This window comes from Rhincodon typus, chromosome 18, assembly GCF_021869965.1.
Source record: "Rhincodon typus isolate 14 chromosome 18, sRhiTyp1.1, whole genome shotgun sequence".
Classification (NCBI taxonomy): Eukaryota; Metazoa; Chordata; class Chondrichthyes; order Orectolobiformes; family Rhincodontidae; genus Rhincodon; species Rhincodon typus.
The window spans coordinates 439,885-464,363 of NC_063349.1; the positions used below are offsets into that span (position 1 = coordinate 439,885).

The window sequence follows — 24,479 nt, forward strand, 5'->3', positions numbered from 1 at the left end:
GAGCTGGATGAACACAGCAGGCCAAGCAGCATCATAGGAGCAGGAAGATGCTGCTTGGCCTGCTGTGTTCATCCAGCTCTACACCGCGTTATCTAACATCCTGGTAAATCTCCTCTGCACCTTCTCTGGTGCTATTACGTCCTTCCTATAATCTAGATTCCAGAAATGCACACAATACTCTAGTTGTGTCCTAACCAAGACTTTATGCAGTTCCAGCATAACCTCAAATTCCATGTCTTGACAAGAGGACAAGTATACCGTATAATTTCTCAACCACTTTATCCACCTGTCATGATACCCTAAGGGACCAGTGAATATGTACACCAGGGTCCTACCATTCATCACGTATTCCTTTGCCTTGTTTATTCTGTAAGTGCATCACCTCACCCATTTATCAGATTAAATTCCATGCATCACTGATTAATCCATCTGACCAGCCCATCCATGGCTTCTTGTAGTTTAAGGTTATTTACCACCTCAATGCTTGTATTGTCTGCAAACTTACTTCCTCCTACATTCAAGTCTAAATCACTTACATAAACCACAAACAGAAAGGGTTCAACACTGACCCCTGTGAGACCCCTCATTCATCACCCTCTTGTGCCTGATACTCAGTCAACTGTGCATCCAATTTGCCAAATTTTCATGGATCCCATGGGCTCTTAGGTTTGCCATCAGTGTCCCATCTGGGACCTTATCAAAAACCTTGAAGTCCAAGTAGATTACATCAAAATACATCTCTCATCTACATAGCTGTTCAATGTCACCTCTTCAACAATTCAATCAAGTTGGTCAGACATGACCTCCCCTTTAACAAAGCTATGCTGACTGTTCTTGCCTCTCCAAATGCACATTAATTCTGTCCCTCAGAATTACTTCCAATAGTTTCTCCACCATTGAAGTTAGACTGAGCAGTCTGGCTTCCTGGTTTATCCCTTGCTCCATTCTTGAATAAAAGTACCACATTGGCTGTCCTCCAGTGTCTCTCCTGTGGCCAGAGAGGACTTGAAAATTTTTGCAAATGCCTCCATTTCCTCCCTTGGGTCACTCAACAACCTGGGATTCATTTCATCCCAGTTAATGTTGGGAGAAGTTGAAATCTCCTATTTTTTTTAAACACATATGTCTGAAATTTGCCTACATATTTTCTCTTCTATTTCTTAGGGACTGTTTGGGGCTTATAGAACACTCCCAACAATGGGATTGCCCCCTTTTGGTTTTTAAGTTTATCGATATGGCTTCATTTGAGGAGCCTTCTAAGATATCATCCTTCTTTATTGCCGTAATAGATTCCCTGACCCAAACTGCAATACCTCCTTCTCTTTTGGCGCCTTCTGTCTCACCTGAACACCATGTATCCTGAAATATTGAGCTGCCAATTTGTCCCTCTCTCAATCATGTCTCAGTAATAGCAATGACATCATTCCCAACTCATCTGCCTTAAAATAAATACTATCCCACCGTGCCAAACTCCCTTGTGCTTTGACTGGTCTATTAAATCCATGTCTTCTTTATTCACTTGGTGTCACTTCTGATTTTGGCAGTTCATCTTCCCCTGCTAAAGATTATCTTTGGATTCCACACCCCGCAGTGCCACCCACCACCAGGCAAATTAGTTTAAGTGCTATAATTGTTAGTGGGCTACAAACATAAATTAGTCTGAGAGTGGGCTGAGCTATCCTATGCAAACACAAATATTCTGTGGAGTTCATTCAAAAACAGGTCATTAGTAACTTGGAATTCAGAGTAGAATTGTTCAGCTTTGTTAAAATCTGGTTTATCCTGTTCACTTGCTTAATATGTTACTTAGGGTGAACACTGACCTTCCAAATCTGGAAGTGGGGTTCAAATCCAAGTGAAGGGAAAGAAATTTCCCCTTTATGGCTTAAAAAAATTCAATTATGTATGAGGTTGACAGATTTGATGTAAATTGGCAACGTTACTCAGAGTGTCACACTATAAGAATGGGGGTGGTATTACAAGATACTCACAGTTTCACAAGTTACATCATGATGTTTCAAAAGTCGTAATTGTTAATTGGAATAAATACTAGCCTTAAAAAGTAAACATCCTTTTAATCTGGAGTCCCAAGATTAGGTCAAACAATAAATACATTTGTGTAGGCCACAATCTAGCAAAGCAGCTTGGTCAAATTAAAGTCACGTATTAAGTTTAACTCTACATTGTCCCTGCACCAAGAATTGGGGAGGGAGTGGGAATTTATAATATAGAACAGCACCATGGAATTCCAGAAGCCTAGAGGCTGATGCGGACCATACTGAAAAGAAGTAGCAGCACACAAGGTTGTAAATGTAATAAGTCAGCAGATCAGATGATTCCTGCGCCTAAGAAGTTTATTACGAATAGATGGTTCTACATTGTCATTAACTTCCTCTCATTTCCTGGACAAAAGGAGTGCTGGTATTCTCCTTGACCATTGAAAAATGAGGAGCACAGTCAGATCGAATCTTCACCAGATGTCTTGTATGCGAGAGAGGTTTCTCCCCCACTCGTGGGACGCGAGTGTCACTGACCAGCATTTACTGCCTGCCCCCAGTTGCCCTTGAGAGATGATAGTGAGCTGCATTCTTGAACTGCTGCAGTCAGACCCACAATGCTGTTAGGGAGGGAATTTCAGGATTTTGACCCTGTATCAGTGAAGGAATAGTGATATATTCTCAAGTCAGAATGGTGAATGGCTAGGAGGGGAACTTTCAACTGGTGGTGTGCCCAAGTATCTACTGCCCTTGTCCTTTTAGATGGAAGTGGTCATGAGTTTGGAAGGTACTGTCAAAGCATCTTTGGTGAATTTCTGCAGTGCATCTTGTAGAAAGTACACACTGCTGCATGTGAGTATCAGTAGTGGAGACTGGATGCTTGTGGATAATAGTGCCAATCAAGCAGGCTGCTTTGTCCTGGATGGTGTCAAGCTTTTTGAATGTTATTGGCATTGCACCCATCCAGGCAGGTGGGGCGTCTTGCATCACTTTCCTGGCTGGTGCATTGTAGATGATGAAAATATTCTGGGAAGTCAGGTGGTGATTAACTCAGTGCAATATTCCTAGCTTCTGACATGCTCTCATAGCCACTGTATTTATATGGCAGGTCCAGTTAAATTTCTGGTCAATGGTAGCCTTCCAAGATGTTGCTAGTGGGGGATTCAGTGATGTCAACACCATTGAGTATCAAGGGGTGGTGGTTAGATTGTCTCTTATTGGAGTTGGTCATTACCTGGCATTGGTGTAGCAGAAATCTTACTTGCCAGCACAAGCCTGCATATTGTCCAATTGTATTGCATTTGAACGTGGACTGAATGGCAAGCTAGAGCAAGAACCTGGGCCAAACGTCGTGCCATTCTAGCTAAGGTAACTAACAGCAATGTGACGATGCTATGGCTTTAAGAGGTTATTTTGCCCTGGTTTCTTTTGAAGAGAGGTTGTAAGGAAGGGGTACCGAGGCAGCTAACAAAACCAGCTTATGAGGCTTTTTTGTTTTTAAAATGCAGTTGGAACAGTGGAGGCAGCCTGGCTGGGTGTGGTCCACTCTCAGACCAGAATTTCTAGTTTTTTTTAAAAAAGTTTTTAGGTTTACTTTAGACAGCTGCAGTAGAAGCTATCTTTTCCCCCTCTTCGTTGCAGCCAGAAGCTGCAGTTTCTCTCTGCTCCGGGGTTACCTGTGAGAAAATCTATTTTTCTGAATTAGCTTTTTTGCCAAAGGATGTGCAAAGGTGCTTACATTTGGTGAAGAGACTTACTGTGGGCAGTCCACATGGTTTTATGCAGAGAGAGTCTTGTCTCACAAACTTGAATGAGTTTTTTGAGGAAGTGAAGATGACGATTGATGAGGGTAAGGCAGTGGATGTTGTTTACATGGACATTATTAAAACATTTGATAAGGTCCCTCATCGTTAGGGTACCAGGGATAGAATGGAGGGAGTGAATCTGGGTGGGATGCTCTTTGGAGGGTCAGTGTAGACTTGATGGGCTGAATGGCCTGCTACCACACTGAAGGAAATTTAAGATTCTATGCTTCTGGCCCAAAAATTCAAGTCACATGGAATCCATGAGGAGTTGGCAAGTTAGTTACAAAATTGGCTTGGTCTTAGAAGAGAGAAAGTAGTTGTGCAGGGATGTTTTTCTGACTTTAAGTCTGTGACCAGTGCTGGGGCCTTTGTTGTTTGTAATATATAACAAGTGATTTGGATTAAAATGTCAGGAGTCTGGTATGTACATTTTGCACATGCCACGAAAATTGGTGGAACTGTGGATCGTGTGGAAGGATATCAAAGGATGCAAAAGGATACAGATTAGCTGGAAAGTTGCGCCAAGAAGTGTCAGATAGAGTTTAATTTGGACAGTGTGAGGTGATGCATTTTGGGAAATCAAATGCAACAGGAACATATACTGTAAATGGCCAGACCTTAAGGAGTATTGATATACAGAGGGGTGCAAGTCCATGGCTGCCTGAAAGTGGCAACACAAGTGGCTAAGGTGGTAGAAAAGGCATATGACATGCCTGCCTTCACCAGTTAGAGGATTAAGTACAAAAGTTGGCAAGTCATGCTCTAACTATACAAGTCAGACCACATTTGGAGTACTATGCGCGATGATCAGAACTTCACACAATCAAAGATATGGAAGCTTTGGACAGAATACAGAAAAGACTCAAGAGAATGTTGCCTCGATTGGAGTGTGTTAGCTAGAAGGAAAGGTTGAATAAACTCGGGGTGTTTGCACTGGAGCTTTAGAGGCTGAGGGATGATGAAATCACGAGAGCATGGATAAGGTGGATAATCGAAGTCTCTTTCCCAGTATGGAAATACAAATACAAAGGGCATAGGTTTAAGGTGAAGGGGGAAAGATTTTTACAGAGGGTAGTAGGTGCCCAGTACAAGCTGCTATGGGGGAGGTGGTAGAAGCAGATACAATAGCGAAGTTTAAGAGGCATTCAGGCATATGAGCAGACAGCGAATTGAGGGATACAGACTATGTGCAGGCAGATGGGATGATTTTAGAATAGCATCATGGTTGACACAGACGCAGTGGGCTGAAGGGCCTGTTCTATGCTGTGTTCTTACGTCATTAAACTTGAGCGGGTGTAGAAAAGATCTGAGGATGTTAATGGGACAGCAGGGTTTGAGGGAGAGGCTGAATAAATCATAGAATCCCTACACAGTGTGGAAACAGGCCCTTTGGCCCAACAAGTCCACACCGAACCTCCGAGCATCCCACCTAGACCCATCCCCCTATAACCCACCTAATCTACACATCCCTATGGGCAATTTAGCATGGCCAATCCACCTAACCTGCACATCTTTGGACTGTGGGAGGAAACCGGAGCACCCGGAGGAAACCCACGCAGACACGGGGAGAATGTGCAAACTCCACACAGGCAGTTGCCCAAGGCTGAGAATCGAACCCGGGTCCCTGGAACCGTGAGGCAGCAGTGCTAACCACTGAGCCACCGTGCCGTCCCAAGGCGGCTACACCTAGATTTGAACTCAGACCACAGGGTTCAGAAACCAGCACGCTCACCATTACACCATGGCAACCAGAGCCAAGCAATAAGCTGGGGCTTTCTTACCTGGAGCATCAGAGGCTGAGGGATGACTTTATAGAGATTTATAAAATCACGAGGGGTGTGGATAGGGCTAATTGCTAAGGTTTTTTCCCACTCCCCCACCAAGGGTGGGTGAATCCAAAACTAGAGGGCAGAGCTTTAAGGAGAGAGGAGAAAGATTTAAAAGAGAACTGTGGGGTAACATTTTTACACGGAGGGTGCAGCATGTATGAAACAAGCTGCCAGAGGAAATGCTGGAGGATGGTACAGTTACAACATTTAAAAAGGCATCTAGATGGGTTGATGAATAGGAAGGGTTTAAGAGGAATAAGGGCCAAATGCTGGCAAATGGCACTAGGTTGGATTGGGATGTCTGGTTGGTGTGGACGAGTTGGATCAAAAGGGTCTGTTTCAATGTTCTATGACTCCTCATCAGAACACAGATGCTGCTAGACCTGCTGAGTTTCTCCAGCAATTTTCTGTTTTTTGGTTGCAACATAACTTCCTGTTCTTATAATCACGACTGATATAGGCAAGTGCCCCTGTGCCTTAACTGAACATGGTATGGTTCAAAATAACGATCACAACACGATACGGTTCAAATTTGAAAAAGATTGCCTGCAAAAGACGGCTTTGGACTTTATTTGGTTGGGGGTGAGGGGGGGCGCGGAGGAGTGGAGATTTTATTAAAATAAAGCAGGATCTGGCCGCAGTAGACCGGGAACAGCTCCATATGGATAAGTCTACAGGCAGAACAATGGGAGGCATTCAAAATGGAGGGAACTTAGGCAAGCAATTAGAGGAGCAAAAAGGGGGTTTGAGAAAGGACTTGGGATTCTACCTAATCCTGTTCCCAATATATATTAAAAAGAAGAGGTCAACCAATGAAAGGGTAGGACCCATTAGGGACCAAGGGGGCGACCTGTGTGTGATGCCACAGGATACAGTAAGGGTGTTGAATGAATAGTTCTCCTCAGTCTTCACTCTGGAAAAGGAGAACATAGGGGCGAATTCAGGAAAAGGAACTATGAGGAACTTCCACAATTTGACAGAGGTAATGGGGAAGTACTGGGGACTCTGTCAGGCTCAAAAACAGTCAAATCACCTGGCCCAGATGAATTTTATCCCAGTCTGCAATGGGAGGCAAGACAGAAAATGGCAGGGCCTCTGGCACAAATTTTTAATTCCTCTCTGGCCAAAGGGGAGCAGTCAGAGGACTGGAGGACAGTAAGTGTGGTTCCACTTTTTAAGAGACTGGGGAGTCTCACATCAGTGGTAGGAAAACTATAGGAGAAAATTTTGAAGGAACAAATTAATACCCACTTGGAAAAGCACAGGTTAATTCAGGATAGTCACCAGAAGAAAATTTGATAGCATTTTTCAAAAATGAGATTAAATGTGGGGATGAAGGAAGTTCAGTTGATGTAGTTTATATGGATATTGGCAAAGCTTTCGACAAGGTCCCACATGGGAGATTGACTGAGAAGGTTAAAGCACATGAAATGGAGGGAACCTTGGCAAGATGGATTAGAAACTGACTTAGTATTAGAGCACAAAGGTGGTGGTAAAAGGCTGTTTGACTGACTGGAGGCCAGTGTCCAGCACTGTACCACAAGCATCAGTACTGGGACCTTCATTGTTTGTTATATACATAAAATGATACAGTTGAAAATGTGGGGGCAACGTTAAGCAAATTTACAGATGACACTAAGATTGTAGTGTGGTTAATAATGAAGATGATCATGGTTATAGGTTACAGGAAGATATAGATGGGTTTGTCAGATGGACAGACGGTATTTAACCCTGATAAGTGTGAGGTGATGCACTTTGAAAGAAAAAACAAGATAAAGGGAGTATTTAATGGATAGCAGGACACCATGTAGCTTAGACAAACTGAGGGATCTTGGGGTAACTATTAACAGATCCCTGAAGTCAGCAAAACACGTGACTAAGATAGTTAAGAATGCATATGGGACACTTCATTTCATCCGTTGTGGCATAGGGTATAAGGGCAAGGAGGTAATGTTGGAGGTGTACAGTGCTGGTCAGCCACAACTGGAGTACTGTGCATAACTCTGGTCGCTTAACTTCATGAAGAGTATGATAAGCACAAGAGGGGGTACAGAGGAGGTTCACCAGGATGTTGCCTGGAATGGAGAAACTGGGCTATAAGGAGGGACGAGACAGACTTGGATTGTTTTCATTAAAGCAGAGAAGACTGAGGGGGTCATAATTGAAGTGTATAAGATTATGAAGGGTATGGACAGGATGAATAGAGAGTAGCTGTTCCCCTTGGTTGAGAGGGTTAATCACGAGGGGGCACAGTTTTGCCTAAGGGACAGGAGATTTAGAGGGGATTGGGAAAAAACTTTTCCACTCAGCTGGTGTGAGAATCTGGAATGCACTGTCTGGGAAAGCAGTGGAGCTTACAACCTTAAAAAAAAATTTGGATGAGTACTTCAAATATCATAACATTTAAGGGTATGGGACTAGCGTAGTTTTAGTGGTAGTTCTATTGGCACAGACTTAACGGGCCTAGCGGCCGTTTCTGCACTGTATGAATCCATGATTCTACCCTATTAAGCTGTTCTGTCGCCTTCAAGGATCTGTGGGCAAGCACACCAAGATCCCCCAGATCCTTTGAGCTTCCTAGTGTCCTACTGTTCATTGGAAGAAGTAAATGAACAAGGGAGTACTCAAATTGCATCACCTCACACTTACCTGGATTAAATTCCTTCTAATACTGATCTGTCCATATAGTCAACCCATTTATATCCTCCTGTGCCTCAAGACCTTCTTCCTCACAGTCATCCACCTGTTTAAACTTTGTGTCATCTGCAAAATTACTGAGATAGATAGTTACTTCGATAAGTCTTTTTTTAAAAGAAAGACTTACTTGTAACAACGTGTAGGTAGAGTTCTTCTTGAGGAACGTTCGAGCAGTACGTTCTCTCCATGCTCGAGCAGCTGCTACTTGGGATTCCACTTGGGGAAGTGGATCCAGCCGCACTGGTATAGGGCGCCCTCTTGCAAGTAGGCTTTCCAGCTGATCCAGATACGCATTGTACGATCCCTTCTGTACATATCAGAAAATATCACAGTAAGGCAACACCTCAAAATAATTGATCCTAAACTTTTAAGACAAGACAGAACCTGCCGTAAACAAATAACGAATGCTGGAGCAGTATCCAAAAATAACATCACTTTTGGAGCAGACCACAATGTTTATCATGCTTTAGGCTTAAAGCTTCAAACATGATCACCTCCATCACTTTTCTTATTACTGACACAATAGGATAATATTAAATAAGGAGCTTATTATTGTAAAATCAGTGTATTATAGTTCCAGAGGACCTTAAGGCCACTCTCATTAGAAAGAGGTGACTGGTGGTGAGTTTAACTGAAATCACCACACCAAGGTGAGGGGTGAGATAGAGAAAGCCAGACCTTCATAGTAACTTCAGTCAAGTTTAGGAACTGAACCCTGACTGGTGACATCACTACATGTAGATGTAGGGCACAAAAGGAGACCAGTCACTTGATTGGCTCTTCTTTCCCCGAACACCGTTTATAACCAGGATTGCTCGCTTCTCATCTTGGCAAAGGTTACAAAACCCACACTTCTTTTGTGCCTTTCTGGTTTGCATTCCAGCTGCTATTTCAAGCAGAAGCTTTTATTTCAATCTCACTTTGCTTCCATCTCTGAGGTTTCCTCTCTCTTCCCTCCATGTAATCCAATTGTGCCCTTTTTCTTCCCTGCTTCAGGTACTTATCCATTACTAATAACACCGAGGCAGTGTAGATCAGGTTATAGGGGGATAGGTCTGGGTGGGATGCTCTGAGGGTCAGTGTGGACTTGTTGGGCCAAAGGGCCCGTTTCCACACTGTAGAATTCACAGAATCCCTATGGTCTAAAACAACAGTTTGAATTGCGTTCTGATCTAGAGGCCTAAATTGTAACAGGGAATGACTTGATGTTCGGACCAGATACATCAGACTCCTAAGGGGAATGTGGCTTAATCAGTCTTTTTTTTTTAAACTGAGTGATCTATACAAAATATGAGCATGTAAAATATCAATATTTGTGTTAAAAATAAAGCAAAGTGAAAAATTATTCACAACAGAAATGAAGACAAGCAAGGGAAAACCACCCTATTCTTTTGTGACATATAGATAACTATTATCAATATATTCCTGATCTGGCTTTGTTCAAGGGCTATACTATCTCTGGCACCATTTTTAAGTCTTTTTCATTTTAAGATCTCACAAAACTCCTCTTCACCTCTTTGCTACTGACTGCAATACAACACTCCTGTCTGAGAATAATATTCTAAGATAACCTCATTATTTTAAACGGTTTTTCTTCAGAACGCTGCTTAGTGCATATTACAGTGAAAGACTTCTAAGCATTTCAGAGCCTGATTGAAGTTTCTCCCTTGAACGACTTCCCACCAGACTGTAAAAATGAAAATCAGGAGTCTGACAAATTCTTTCCCCCTCAGCTTTCTGGCTAACTTCCTCTTGTTTAGAATTAAGGATATTAGAATTACGGGTATTTTATATAGATGTACATACATATGTAATAGGTAAAGTCACCACGGTCTTACCGGACTATGGAGCTGTTCTCTCATTGGGACAGAGTGGGAGGGGAGGAGGTTTAGAGAGAGCGCGAGCGCGGGCAAGCCAGCGGGGGAGGGAAAGGCAGGTTGTGTCTTAATCATGCCTCAGGCAAGAGAGAGGTTAAGGAGGACAGTTCTTCATGGTAACCTCAGCTGGGAACTGAACCCATGCTGTTGGCATCACACCTCATAACCAAGCTGTCCAGCAAAAATGTGCTAACCCTACCCAAAATAACATATGCCCTTCAATTCAGTTGCCCTCCAGAGACCACAGCCAATGACTGTTTCTAGTTGTCAGTGGCAATGTCTGTCACTGTCATAGATCACTCACAGTTGTCATTGTAGCAGAGTTGCAAAGGCCCAGGAAGTTGTGACCCAAGGATTAGCTCAGTGTAAAATATGGTCATTGGGTATGCAGCCATCATCCACCAGAAGGGCATGGCTGAGCCAGCACAGACATTGCTGGCTTAGCAATTAGTACATGCCAATGGAATTGCTTCCCTCCACATCTGGAGTTAGTGACCTTGACCTCTCAAGAATAGTGAAGGTTTCACTGGACATAAAATGTGAAAACCGTTCATAAGAAAGAATTTAATAAGCTGGAACAATTCAGGTCTGATAGCATTGGTGAAAGGAAAGAATAAATGTTTCCGGTTGATGACCTTTCATCAGAATTGACAGGAAATGGAAAGGTCAGAGTTGTTATACCTGTGGAATGAGGCCAGTAGAACAAATTGGAAGGTCTGGAGTAGGGTGGGGTTCAGGTGAGATTAGATTGAGAGATGAGATTTCATAATGCAACAGCCAAAAAGGAGTATTAATGAATATAGAATACTAAAGAAACTAATTACTACAAAAAAGTCATCTGAATACAACACCAAAGGATAAAGAAAACAACACTGACTGAGAGGAACAAAAAAAAAAGGGAAGGAAATACAAGGAGACAAAAAAAAAAAAGTGGTTGTTAAACCTGATGCTCAGTCTAGAAAGCCAAAGAGTGCTGAGTCTAAAGATAAAGTGTTGCTCCTGAACTTGTAAGCACTTCACTGGAACACTGCACCACCTCCCATAATGTCACTGGTTTAGTAATCCAGAAGTTCGGGCCAGTAGTCCGTAGGCACAGGTTCAAATTCCACCAATGGCAGCCGGTGGAATTTAATTACTCAGAACAGATCTGGATTTGAAAGCTAGTTTCATGGTCATAATTTACCAAGCTGATCACTGATAGTTATAAAAACCCATCTGGTTCACTAATGTCCTTTTGGTAAGCAAATCTGCTGTCCTGACCGAGTCCAGCCTGCATGTGACTTCAGATATGCAGCAATGTGAACGACTCTACTGCTCTCTGAAACAACGGAGCAAACCACTCTGTTTAAGAGCGTGTAGGAGGGGCAACAAATGCTGGCCTCGCCGGAGATATCCACATCCAAAAAAGAATTTTTTTAAAAACTGCAGCAGGCCCTGGAAAGAGACGTTATCACAGGAGTGCTGTGGACATTAAAAACAACAAACAACTGGAAGTTTGGGGTTGTACTTACAAACTAAAGTAGTGCTCTGCAAATCACTGGATTTATAATCCAAAATCCCAAGCTAATGTTCTTGGTACACAAGTTCAAATTCCACCATGGTAGATGGTGAAACTAAATTCAATAAAAAAAAACTGGAGTAAAACGTTTGCATGTAACTATTGTCGATTATTATAAAAACCCATCTAGTTCATTAATGTCTGTTAGAGAAGATAACCTGGCATCCTTCCCTGGACTGGTTATGGGTGACTCCAGACCTACGGAAATGTGTTTGATCCTTAATGGCCCTCTGGATAATTAAGAATGGTCAATAAATGCAGGCAATTAACCCACTAAATAAAATCTGCCTTTCCTGGATCCTCTGCTAAATTTCTCTTGCACCCTTTCATGGATTCTCGCATCCTTGTAGTTATGCCACTATCTATGAAGACTCTGTTCTAATGAGTGAAAGTTTAGAAATAATAAAGGAAGAGTAATATGATAATCTTGGCACCAACTCCATCCCCTCTCTTCAGCTATGATTTCAGATTTAACTACATGGTTCATGAACTCTATGATCAGTCCACGACAAATGCAGAAAGACCTGAATAATATCCATGCTTGGGCTAACAAGCGGAAAGTAACATTCACACCACCTAAGCATCAGGTAATGGTCACATCCACACATTGTAAACCTACACTGTGAGGTAGGCCATTCTGCCCGAGTCGACACCGATCCTCCGAAGAGCATCGCACCCAGACCCAATCACCTACCCTATCTCTGTAACCTTGCATTTTCCATGGTTAATCCATCTAGCCTACAAATCCCTGGACACTATGGGCAATTTTCTATGGCTAATCCACCCAACCTGCACATCTTTGGACTGTGGGAGGAAACCAGAGCATCCGGAGGAAACCCACGCAGACATAGGGAGAACATGCAAACTCCGCAGAGACAGTCGCCAAGGGTGAAGTCAAACCAGGGTCCCTGGTGCCGAGAGGCAGCAGTGCTAACCACCGAGTTGCCCAAGTGTATGCATCCAGTCCAACAAGAAAAGATGCATTGTAAGAACAAAAACCAAAATTGTCAGAGAATCTCAGCAGGTCTGCCAGTATCCGTGGCAGTATCCATGAGCAGCTGACAATGTGGTGGCTGTGGTAGCAGCCTATGGGATGACATGTGCGTGGCATGTCAACTAATAACGATCCCCATTATCAGCTATTGATTCTCCTGGGCTGACCATAACTTATTCCTTTGTCTGCCCAATTGCTGTTTCTTTGGTTTAGTTTAGGGTGCATTGTTGGATCTGGTTCTTAGAAATGATGTGAACCAAGTGGATCAAGTGTCAGTGGAGGAACATTTAGGAGACAGTAATCAATGAATCAGAAGTTCAGGATGACAGTGGAGAATGACTTGCATCAATCCAGAGCAATAAAGATTTACTGGCAGAGTGGACTTCAAATCAGGCAAGAACAGAACTGGTCAGAAATGGTTGGAATGAGAGATTCAGAGGGATCGTGGAAAAGCAAAGGGAAGCAAGAAGAGAAGCAAACAGGAATTATTACAAAGGCTAGCAGTCAACATAAAACGGGTGCCAAAACATTTTTTTATAGGCATAAGTAGTAAAAGTAGTAGTAGGGACAGTTAATGACCAAAAAGAGGATTTGCAACCTGGAGGCAGGGTGCATGGTTGAGGCATTAAATTAATACATTGCAACAATATTTACCAAAAAGGGGGAGATGCTCTCAGTCCATGGTGACACAAAAGGAAACTCAGTCATTAGAAGGCTTCAAAATTGATCAGGGAGAAGTATCGAACAGACTGTTGGTACTTAAAGTTGACAAGCACCATGACAAGCACCAGGACTAGATGAGATACATCCAAGGATTTTGAAGGCAGCAAGAACTGAAATTGCAGGAACACCGTCCAGAGATGCACACATTACAGCTTTGCTCAAGAAAGGTTGTAAGTATTTGCCAACACCACAGTCAGTTTTTAAACTTCAGTGGTGGGAAGCTTCTTGAAGTGATTCTTCGGGATAGAATTAGTAGCCACACGAGAAAAGGTTGGCTGCTTACAAACAGTCAGCATGGATGTCTAAAGGGGAAATTGTGTTTAAACAGCTTGGAACTTTCTCAAGAGATAACAGAAAGCCTCAATGCTATTAAATCGATTGTGTACGTGGATTTCCACAGGTCTTTGACACAATGCCAAACAACAGACTTGACGAAAGTTGTAGGTCATGGAATAAAATGGTCAGTAGCAATGTTGATAGAAAATTGGCTGAATGATAGGAAACAGTGTAATGGCCGATGAATATTTTTCAGTCTGGAGGAACGTTTGTCGTGGAAATCGCCAATGGTTTGTATTGGGACCCTTGTTTTTCCCATACAGTCAGTTCTGCTATAAACACAATAGTTGCGTTCCTGTGTAATATAATGCTATAGAAATAATGAGGCCTACAGGAAAAGCGGGGTTAGGGGCAGACCACCAAAACAAAATCATTCAAAAATCGCTCACAAATCACTCAAAAACCTAACACAAAAGGACAGTACAGTTTGAAAAATGTTTAATTCCTATAAATTAATAAACTAAAATGGCAGAATTTGCAAAATCACAGAGTACTGTAACTCTCACAGAAAGTGCTTCCCGACAAAGTCCGCAAAACAATCATGCAATGCCTGCGCAGAGACTCTTTCAGTGCTAACATTGTGCATGCTCAGGACAAAGCCTGCAAAATGATCATGGGATGTCAATGCATACTCCTCTGCACACCAATGGAATCGTGTTATAGCCAATACAAGTTTTTTTTTTTAAGAAATAGCATTCCCCTATTCGTCAGTCACATTATAGCCCATTCGCACTGCCAGAACACGTTACAGCAGAACCGACTGTACTTATAATCAAAATGTGCAGGGGACAATTTCAAAGCTTGCTACCTGACACTGAATTTGGAAGAGCCATAAATGAAGAGAAGAACATTGTACAGCTCCAAAAAGACAGACAAGTTCGTTGACTGAGCGATAGGTGACAGATGGATTTCAATGCAGAGAAGTGTGAGGTGATACACTTTGATTGGAAGAACATTGAAACACAATATAAAACTGGGGGTACAATTCTAAACAGGGTGCAGAAGCAGAGGGATCTGCACACAGATATTAAAGGTGGCAAGACAAGCGGAGAGAGTAGGAAGCATACAGTTGCCTCTGCCTTATCAATAGGGGCATTGAATACAAGAGCAAGGAGCTGATGTTGAACTTGTATGAGATACTTATTATACCTCAGCTGGAATACTACTACAGTTCTGGGTGTCACATAATAAAAAATGCATTGGAGAGAGTGTAGTAGTGATTTAGAAGAGTAGATCAGGGATGAGAAACTCAACTATGAAAGTAGATTGAAGAAGTTGGGACTGTTCTTCTTGGTGAGAAGTGAGGCTAAGAGGAGATCTGATCTTGGGTGCCAAAATCATGAGCAATCTGGATAGGGAGAAACTGTTCCCCACTTGTGGGAAAAAGCCCTTTGGATTTAAATTGCTTTACAAAAGAAGCGAGGATGAAGTCAGAAAAAACAATTGTCACACAGTGAGTAGTTAGGGTATGGAATTTATTGCCTGGAAATGTGGTGGAGCAGGTTCAACTGAGGCATTCAAGATGGCATTGGAATTACTTGAATAGAAATAATACAGGGATATGGAGGGAGAAAAGTGAGATTTGAAGTGCCAGCATTGGGATAATGGGCCAAATGGCCTCCTTCTGCATGATAAGATTTCTAGGATTCTGTGAAGAACCTAATCATTGCTCCTTGACATACAATGACATTATCGTCACTGACGACCCCACGAACAATATTCCAAGGTTTACCGTTGGCAAACCCTATAAAGACTCTGGACACATCAGCAGGCTGGGAATCCTGCAGCAAGTAACTCATCTCTTGACTCTCCAAAGTCTGTCCATTATCTCCAAGGCACCAGTCAGGAGAGTGATGGAATACTCCTCATGTGCCTGGGTGAATGTAGCTTCAACAATTGTTAAGAAGCTCAACAGCATTCAGTTCAAAGCAGCATCAAATATCCACTGCTTCCATCACCGTTGCATGGTTGCAGCATCATGTACCATGTGGAAAATACACTGCAGAAAGTCAGAGAAGGGCTCCTTCAACAGCACATTCCATTTCCAACCACCATCTCTATTTAGAAGGACAAGAGCTATTCTGACATGGAAGTAAGTTGTTTTTCCTTCAGTCATTGGATCAATATTCCTTGAACCTTCTCCTGAACAGTAGTGTGCATGTTCCTACAGCAAATGACTACAGTAGTTTAAGGTGGCAGCTCACTACCGTGTAACTGGGGACGGGCAATAAATGCTTGCCCAGACCATGTCCACATACCCTGAATGAATAAACCAAAAACAAAATTCCTTCCTTAATATCCAGATTAATTGAAGAAGCCTGAGTTTGTGCCACGTAACAAATATACCTTTCAGATTTACGAGGGGTGAGAATGTAGCCTGTGATTATTATACTACACAGTCAATTATCAGGAACTATTAATGAGTCTACAAATATAGAGAATACAGCAAACTTTTTATTAACTGGAACCTATGAAGCAGGAGCATACCAGCTGATCAAATACTCTGGATGATCAAGAAGTTCACATAATAAAATGTAAAAACACACAGAGTAATAGAAACATGATGCAGGGGGTATACACATCACTGTTATACTTCATTCACAGCATAAATCACTTAAATAATAATGCAACATTGCCTTAAGTAAACCTTACCAACAGCCAGCCAACTCATGGACACCCTTAAATGACTACTTTATGGAGACCGCAATAGTACAGTAAACGTCCAGTATTTCAGGTTTATAATTTTTGCCAGTTTATCAAGAGTGCTAGTTTATAAGGTATTTAGCTAAAACAAAAAGTTTGGTGTATAACGAACTAAGATTTAACTTTATAATTACATTTCATATATAATTTGCTACTACAGTCCATGCACAAATGTAAAACTTGACAACAGCTTCACTCCATCAAGCATCTCTCAGTTTGGCAATGAAGTCACTAATTTCGGTTTGGCAAACAAGGTGAACTCAAGCCTGGGTAAACCAGGACATTAAACGGAAAGCAGCAAGCAAACAACAAGTGCTACTTCAAAAAAAAATGCTAAAAGCACCAAATTAAACTCCGTCATTAGGCTTAAGGAACAGTTCAGCAACAGGTGGTGATGAAGATGACTGAGTACCAAGACCACCGTCTGCATTCACAGACATGAAACTTTGGTTCAACCAGAAAATGAAGGAACAGTCGTTAGAAATGCAGTGAAAGGTTTTAGAATTGAAATATCACTTTTCACTATTTACTCAACAGTTCAAATGACTCAAACTTGCCTGAATAGCTTCCACTTTTGCCATCCAGTCTTTGGCTTTTTGCAAAGCTTCCTTAAGCACCAACACATTAGGCAGATATGCAGGAATATTCTTTGCCTCATTTACAATACCATCCAGAGTTGCCATACCATGCCTTGGCCTGCAAAACAAAAAAAAAAGGGCCAGTCACCATAAATAAATAAAGAGAAATCTATCCACAAACACAAACTCAAACTTGGAATTCAATGTATTTCAAACCTAAATTCCACCCAAAATTTTCTCCCAAATACAAACGCGATCCTATGTTATTGCCAAATTTGGAAATATGGTTTTCTATTCAACGTTGCTAATACATCTGGTGAATGGGAAATCCTCAACTTATACGACACCAGCACAGAACAAAGAACAATACAGCACAGGAACAGGCCCTTTGACCCTCCAAGCCTGCACCAACATTTTGCCATACGTACTTCCAAAGTATCTTCACTTACATGATGCGTATCCCTCTATACCCTTTCTACTCATGTATTCGTCCAGGTGCTTCTTGAATGCTGCAACTGTGTCTGCTTCCACTATCTCCTCTGGCAATGTGTTCCAGGTACTCACCACTCTGTATTAAACATGCCTCACATATCTTTTTAAACTTCCCCCTTCGCACCTTGAACCTATGTTCCATAGTAGCTGACCCCTACACCCTTGGAAAAAGCCTCATACTTTGCACACTATCCATGCCATTCACACAGTCTTATAAACTTCTATCAGGTCACCCCTCAAACCCCTCTGTTCCAGTGAAAAGAAACCCAGTTTATCCAAGTTCCCTTCATAGCTAAAATCCCCCATACTAGGCAACATCCTAGTAAACCTGTGTTACAGAGGCAGTAGGAACTGCCGATGCTGGAGAATCTGAGATAACAAGGTGTAGAGCTGGATGAACACAGCAGGCCAAGCAGCATCAGAGGAGCAGGAAAGCTGACGTTTCGGGTCGAGACCCTTCTTCAGAAAGTTGGGGGGGTGCGGGAGGAATTCTGAAATAAATAGGGAGAGAGGGGGGAGGCGGATAGAAGATGGATAAAGGAGAAGATAGGTGGAGAGGAGACAGATAGGTCAAAGAGGCGGGGTGGGAGCCAGTAAAGATGAGTGTAGGTGGAGAGTTAGGGAGGGGATAGGTTGGTCCGGGGAGGACGGACAGGTCAAGGAGGCGAGTGGGTAAGAGGTGGGGGTGGGGCTTGAGGTGGAAGGAATGGTTAGGGATGCAGGGACGAGCTGGGTGGGTTTTGGGATGCGGTCGGGGGAGGGGAGATTTTGAAGCTTGTGAAGTCCACATTGATACCCTTGGGCTGCAGCGTTCCCAAACGAAATAGGAGATGCTGTTCCTGCAGCCTTTGGGTGGTATCATTGTGGCAATGCAGGAGGCCCAGGATGGACGTGTCATCCAAGGAGTGGGAGGGGGAGTTGAAATGGTTCGCAACTGGGAGGTGCAGTTATTTGTTGCGAACCAAGCGTAGGTGTTCCACAAAGCAGTCCCCAGGCCTCCGCTTGGTTTCCCCGATGTAGAGGCGGCCACAACGGGAACAACTGATACAGTATACCACATTAGCAGATGTGCAGGTGAACATCTGTTTGATGTGGAAGGTCTTCTTAGGGCCTGAGATGGGGGTGATGGGGGAGGTGTAGGGGCAGGTGTAGCACTTGCTGCGGTTGCAGGGAAAAGTGCCGAGGGTAGTGGGGCTGGTTGGGAGTATGGAGCAGGCAAGGGAGTCACGGAGAGAGTGGTCCCTCCGGAAAGCAGATAAGGGTGGGGAGGGAAAAATGTCTTTGGTAGTGGGGTCAGATTGCAGATGGCGGAAGTGTCGGAGGATGATGCGTTGGATCCGAAGTTGGTGGGGTGTTACGTGAGGACGAGGGGATTTCCGTTTTGGTTGTTATTGAGGGTAGGGGGTGTGAGGGATGAGTTGCGGGAAATGCGAGAGACACGGTCGAGGGTGTTTTCGACCACTGTGGAGGGGAAGTTGTGGTCCTTGAAAAATGAGGACATCTGGGATGGCCAGGAGTGGAATGCCTCATCTCCGGAGCAGATGCAGCGGAGGCGAAGGAATTGGGAATAGGGGATGGCCTTTTTGCAGGAAGGTGGGTGAGAGGAGGTGTATTCTAGGTAGCTGTGGGAGTCGGTAGGCTTGGAATGGATATCGTTTTCCAGGTGGATGCCAGAGATGGAGACAGAGGGGTCCAGGAAGGAGAGAGAGGTATCAGAGATGGTCCAGGTGAACTTAAGGTTGGGGTGTAAAGTGATAGTGAAGTGGATGAACTGCTCGAGCTCCTCGTGGGAGCACGAGGCGGCACCGATACAGTCATCGATGTAACGGAGGAAGAGGTGGGGGATAGGGCCAGTGTAGATTTGGAAGAGGGATTGTTCCACGTGTCCTACAAAGATAAAACTGCACCTCTCTCTCCTAATACCATGTAACTTCACCTTTTTGACCAGACTGCCAGGAGGGACTTTGTCAAAGGCTTTCCTAAAGTCCTAATGCAGACAACATCAACTGCTTTTCCCTCAACTTTCTTCTTCATTTCCTGAAAAAACTCATCAAGTTACTGACACATGACCTCCCCTGCACCAAACCATGCTATCGCTAATCAGTCCATCTGCTTCTAAATGCGTACAGATCTTGTCCCTAAGAGCATTTTTCAATAAGTTCTCTGACACCTACATGAGGCTCACAGGCCTGCAATTTCCTGGATTATCCCTGTTACTCCATTTAAACAATGGGACAACATTAGCTATTCTCCAGTCCTCTGGGACCTCACCTGTGGCTAGAGGATACAAAGATGTCTGTCAATGCTCCAGCAATTTGTTCTCTTGCCTTCCTCAATATTCTGGGATAGATCCCATCATGGCCCAGGGACTTATCTACCTTAATACATTTTAAGACACATAACACCTCTTCATTTTTATACCAATTTGGCTTAGAGATTCAACACTCTCTACCCTGAGATCATCCTCCATCAATTCCTTCTCTTTGGTGAGTACGTAGCAAAGTATTCCTTTAGGACCTGACCTACTTATTCTGGCTCCACAAACAGATTCCCTTTTTTGTCCTTGAGTGGGCCAACCTTTTCCCCGGCAACCTGCTTACTTTTTATACATGTATCAAAAGCCTTGGGATTCTCCTTAATCCGGTTTGCTAATGACTTTTCACTATCCCTTTTACCCCTTCTAATTCTTTAAGTTAAGCAACCACATTTCTATCAGTTTCAAAATATATTATTGCAGTATCCTTCTGCTCAGCCAATTCAAGGTCAATAATTTAGTCTCAATTCCATGAGCTTCATCAAATAGCTCTTCTGATCAAATCCAGCTCTCTTAGATCCCAAGCCCAACACATACAAATCTAAAACTGAACAAGATGCAGTCATTAACTCAGCATATACACACCCCATGATTCGAAAGAACTGGATTAACATCAGAAATGGGTAAAATTACTAACCAACAAAGCAAGTGAGCACAATTTGTGGGAGGTGAATAAACATCAGGAATAGGTGTAAGGGGAGGCAATGGCCTCGTGGTATTAATTGCTGAACTATTAATCCAGAGACCCAGATAACATTCCGGGGACCCAGGTTCAAATCTTGCCATGGCAGATGGTGGAATCTGAATTCAATGAATATCTGGAATTAAAGGGTCTAACGATGACCAAGAATCTATTGTCGATTGTCGGGAAAAACCCATCTGGTTCACGAATGTCCTTTAGGGAAGGGAACTGCCATCCTCACCTGGTCTGACCTACATGTGGTTCCAGACCGACAGCAATGTGGTTGACTCTGACCTGCCCTCTGGGCAATTAGGGATGGGCAATAAATGCTGCCTAGCCAACAATGCCCTCACCCAGTGAATGAATTTAAAAAAACGTTATTTACCCATAGAGCAAATGAATCCTGCATACTGTGAGGAAGCAGGATCAGGAATAGGCACAGGCATTGGTCCAAATAAATTCTGAATGCATATAAATGAAGTCACTAGAATGCTTAACTGCCTTGAAATTTTGATTCTCCTCTACAAGATACTGAGTTTACACTTTGGCCTGCACCTGCCAAGGAGTGACAATCACTGTCAGATTGCTGTTCTACCCAAACACTAAACCGACCGATACTGCTCAGCACTTTTTTTGCCAGACATCCAAGTTTCGCAGAAATGTGAAATTTAGTGTTCATCAGAAAGTCCCGCAGTCACAGTATAGCAAAATCAAAAGAAAGATAGGACAACCGCTTTTGCAGCAACAGCTGTCGTGGCAAATTTAACTACCTAGTGTGAATGGTTGAGTGAAAGAGTGAGGAACTGGAGAAAGGGGCAGATGAATGGATTGGTGGGTCAAGGGGGAAGTCAGGTCAGATTGGAATGGGTTTCAGTCAGGGGATGGTTACGTAAAGAATCAGCAAGGGGAGGGAATAGACTGGGGATGAAGTGGGTGGTATGGTGGTTCAGGGGAAATGGTGGGCAGACAGAGTGATTGCGAAGGGTCACTTTTGGTCAGGAGTGAAACTAGGATCTTTTCATTTAAGATTTCCTGGACAACTATCCAGATAAGTACATCGGAACTGTTTGGAACTCTAGCTCAGAGTCAGATTTTGTGGAGAGTCTCAGGGACTATGGGAAGTGCATGTCAAATTTTAAATTTCTACGGCAATCTCCTTAAAGCTAAGTGCATTGAGACTTCTGTGGGATCCTGACATGCATATCCAGTCATACAAACACACGGTGATGATGCAAAGACCAGAACATTTGGAGGATTATTTTCAAATTATCCAGAAGAAACTACCATCGAGAACAGCCTAGTTTGGATTATATTTACATTGCAGAAACATTTTCAGGTGTTAATTTGTCTGCACTATTGTTTACCATACCTGGCTTGTAGACAAGCCTTGGCCTTCTCTTCCCAACGCTCTGACACAGTCAACAGTTCCTGTAAATCAGCCATCGCTTTTTCCACTGCACTATGTGGTGCCAGGGCAATCCCAGAGTCTATGAGCTTCTTCATGGCATCTAGAGTGACTCTGGCAGGGTCTGAGAGGGTGAGGTTCACTTCATCAAGCCAACGAGCCTGTTGGAGATGCTGTTTCAGTTTAGGTAGTTCCTGCAGCTCCACATCTAACCCAGAGCCAAGTTCTAGCAGCAGTTGTAACTTGGAGGAGTTAGGAATTTCATCTGATAAAGCCTCCTTACAACGCTCATGGAACTCCTCCACATTGTCCAGCAGCTCCTGGCATCAAATAAAAATGAGACATCTCTTTATGTTTGATTTGTTTAAAAATCTTCAGTAATTTAGTTTCCATCTTTAGATAATGAGCCAAAGGGTGCATGAACAGCCAGCCTACTATTAGTGAATTTTAGATGCCACTTTAAAGTTGTTAATCAGCTGGCACAACTGCCATCTTTTTCTTTTTTGCAACTTTCTGCATTCACTCGATGCTTTCTTCTTTGAATAATGTTCCTTCCTGAAACCCTTAAATAAGCTGGTACTTCAGCTCACATACTCCTTAACATATGCTCCTTAAACTGAGCCTTCAACAGCTTTTTGTTTCTGGAGCTTTTGTCTGAAGCAACTTATGATTTTTTTCCTAGTTCTGACTGCTTTTTCGACTGATAATATTCACAACATACCTGCTGTTACAGCCCTTTTTCTCTCTACATGTACCTGTACCCTGCAGGCTGTCTTCTCGATGATTCTGACTTAATGTTACTGGACTTCCATCACTAGGTAACAGTCTTTTTTTCCCCCCATCTTCAACCTTTGTCAAATTCACTGAACTATTTAAATGACATTTTTAAAATCCATGATGTAAGTGTATGTAAACTAATCTTCAGACACCACTCTCAGAACGAATCTAAAATGCAAGCAAAAATCATATCATTCCCTTAACACATACTACGACAAGATGAACTTTTAAGAGAGCTTTGTTCAGTCCTGTTTCTCTTGAAAGCAAGTGTTGTAAACCTGGCACTGAGCTGTCTGTTCCACGCAAAGCAGTGTAGATAGCTTTGGTTTTTTTTTAAGAAAAGACAAAAGTAGCAGTGAGTAGAGTCATGCTTACGCAGACCCAGGGTTTTGCTTTCAGTTGGTGAAGCTAGGATTTCAGCAGTGGTTCCAGCTCGCTATCTCTGCTGCTGCAAAAGCTGAGTTCTCACTTTGCTGCTAGATTCATGTTTTTGGTTTTATCCTTTCTGCTGGTCTGAAAACAACAAGTGAAGGAGATCTATTTTGTGATTTTTCTTAAAACACAAGATGTTTGGTCTCAAATGTCTTCTGTGGCAGTAAATTCCACAGGCTCACCACCCTCTAGGTGAAGTTTCTCCTCATCTAATTGGCCTTAGACCTGGTTCTAGATTCCCCGAGCATCAGGAACATCCTTCCAGCATCTACCCTGTCTGGTAGAATTAGAATTTTGTGTTTCCAGAGATCCTGCCACCCCATTCTTCTGAATTCCAGTAAATATAAACTGAACCAATTTAAACCCTTTTCATAAATCAGTTGTACCATTCCAGGAATCGGTCTAGGAAAACTTTGTTGCACTCTCTCAAAAGCAAGAACATGCTTCCTCACATTAAGACACCAAAACTGCACACAACAAGGCCCTCTATTATTGCAGCAAGACATCCTGTACTAAAATGTTTCAGCTATGAAGGTCAAATTTGCCTTCTTAACCGCTGACTGACCTGCACACGTACTTTCAGTGACTGGTTTATGAGGAAATCCAAGTCTCACTACACATTCCCCTTTCTCTATACATAGCCAGATAATAATTCCACTTTCTGTTATTGCTCCCAAAAGGGGATAACCTCACATTTATATGGCATCTGCTATGGATTTTCCCCAATCACACCGAAACATCTGATTGTCACAGCCACCCTCCCACTCAGCTATGTTATCTGCAAACTGGAGATATTACATTTAGTCCCTCATTCAAATCATTAATACATATTGTAACTAACTGGGGGTCCAAACATTGAATACTGTGGTACCCCACTTTGTCACTGCCTGCCATTCGGAAAAGACCCATCTTTTTCCTACTTTGGTTTCCTGTCTGCCAACTAGTTTTCTATCCATCTCAATACACTACCCCAATCCCATGTGCTTTAATTTTACATGTCAGTCTCTAATGTGGGGCTTTGTAGAAAGTCTTCTGAAAGTCCAAACAAACCACATCCACTGGGCTCTCTCTCATCAACTTTACTAGTAACATCCTTCAAGAATTCCAGTAGATTTGTGAAGCGTGACTTGCTTTTTGTAGATGCATGCTGACTCTGTCTGATCCTGTCACTGTTTTCCAGGGCTTACAGTTGTTAAATCTTACACGATCTACTCCAGCATTTTCCCCATTAATGGTGTCAGGCTGACTCGTCTATAATTCCCAGTTTTCTCTCTGACTCC

The 24,479-nt window shown here is 42.8% G+C and overlaps 1 protein-coding gene across 1 annotated transcript in view; it reads right to left on the minus strand.

Moving 5' to 3' along the window:
- kdm5a (lysine (K)-specific demethylase 5A) overlaps positions 1–24,479 on the minus strand; it is a 197,881-nt gene that overhangs the window by 59,447 nt on the left and 113,955 nt on the right. The window contains exons 18-20 of the mRNA XM_048607799.1: positions 21,955–22,310; positions 17,077–17,215; positions 8,456–8,635 (exon numbers count right to left, since the gene is read on the minus strand). Of these exons, the coding sequence (XP_048463756.1) occupies positions 8,456–8,635; positions 17,077–17,215; positions 21,955–22,310 (675 nt within the window). The remainder of the gene's footprint in view (positions 1–8,455; positions 8,636–17,076; positions 17,216–21,954; positions 22,311–24,479) is intronic.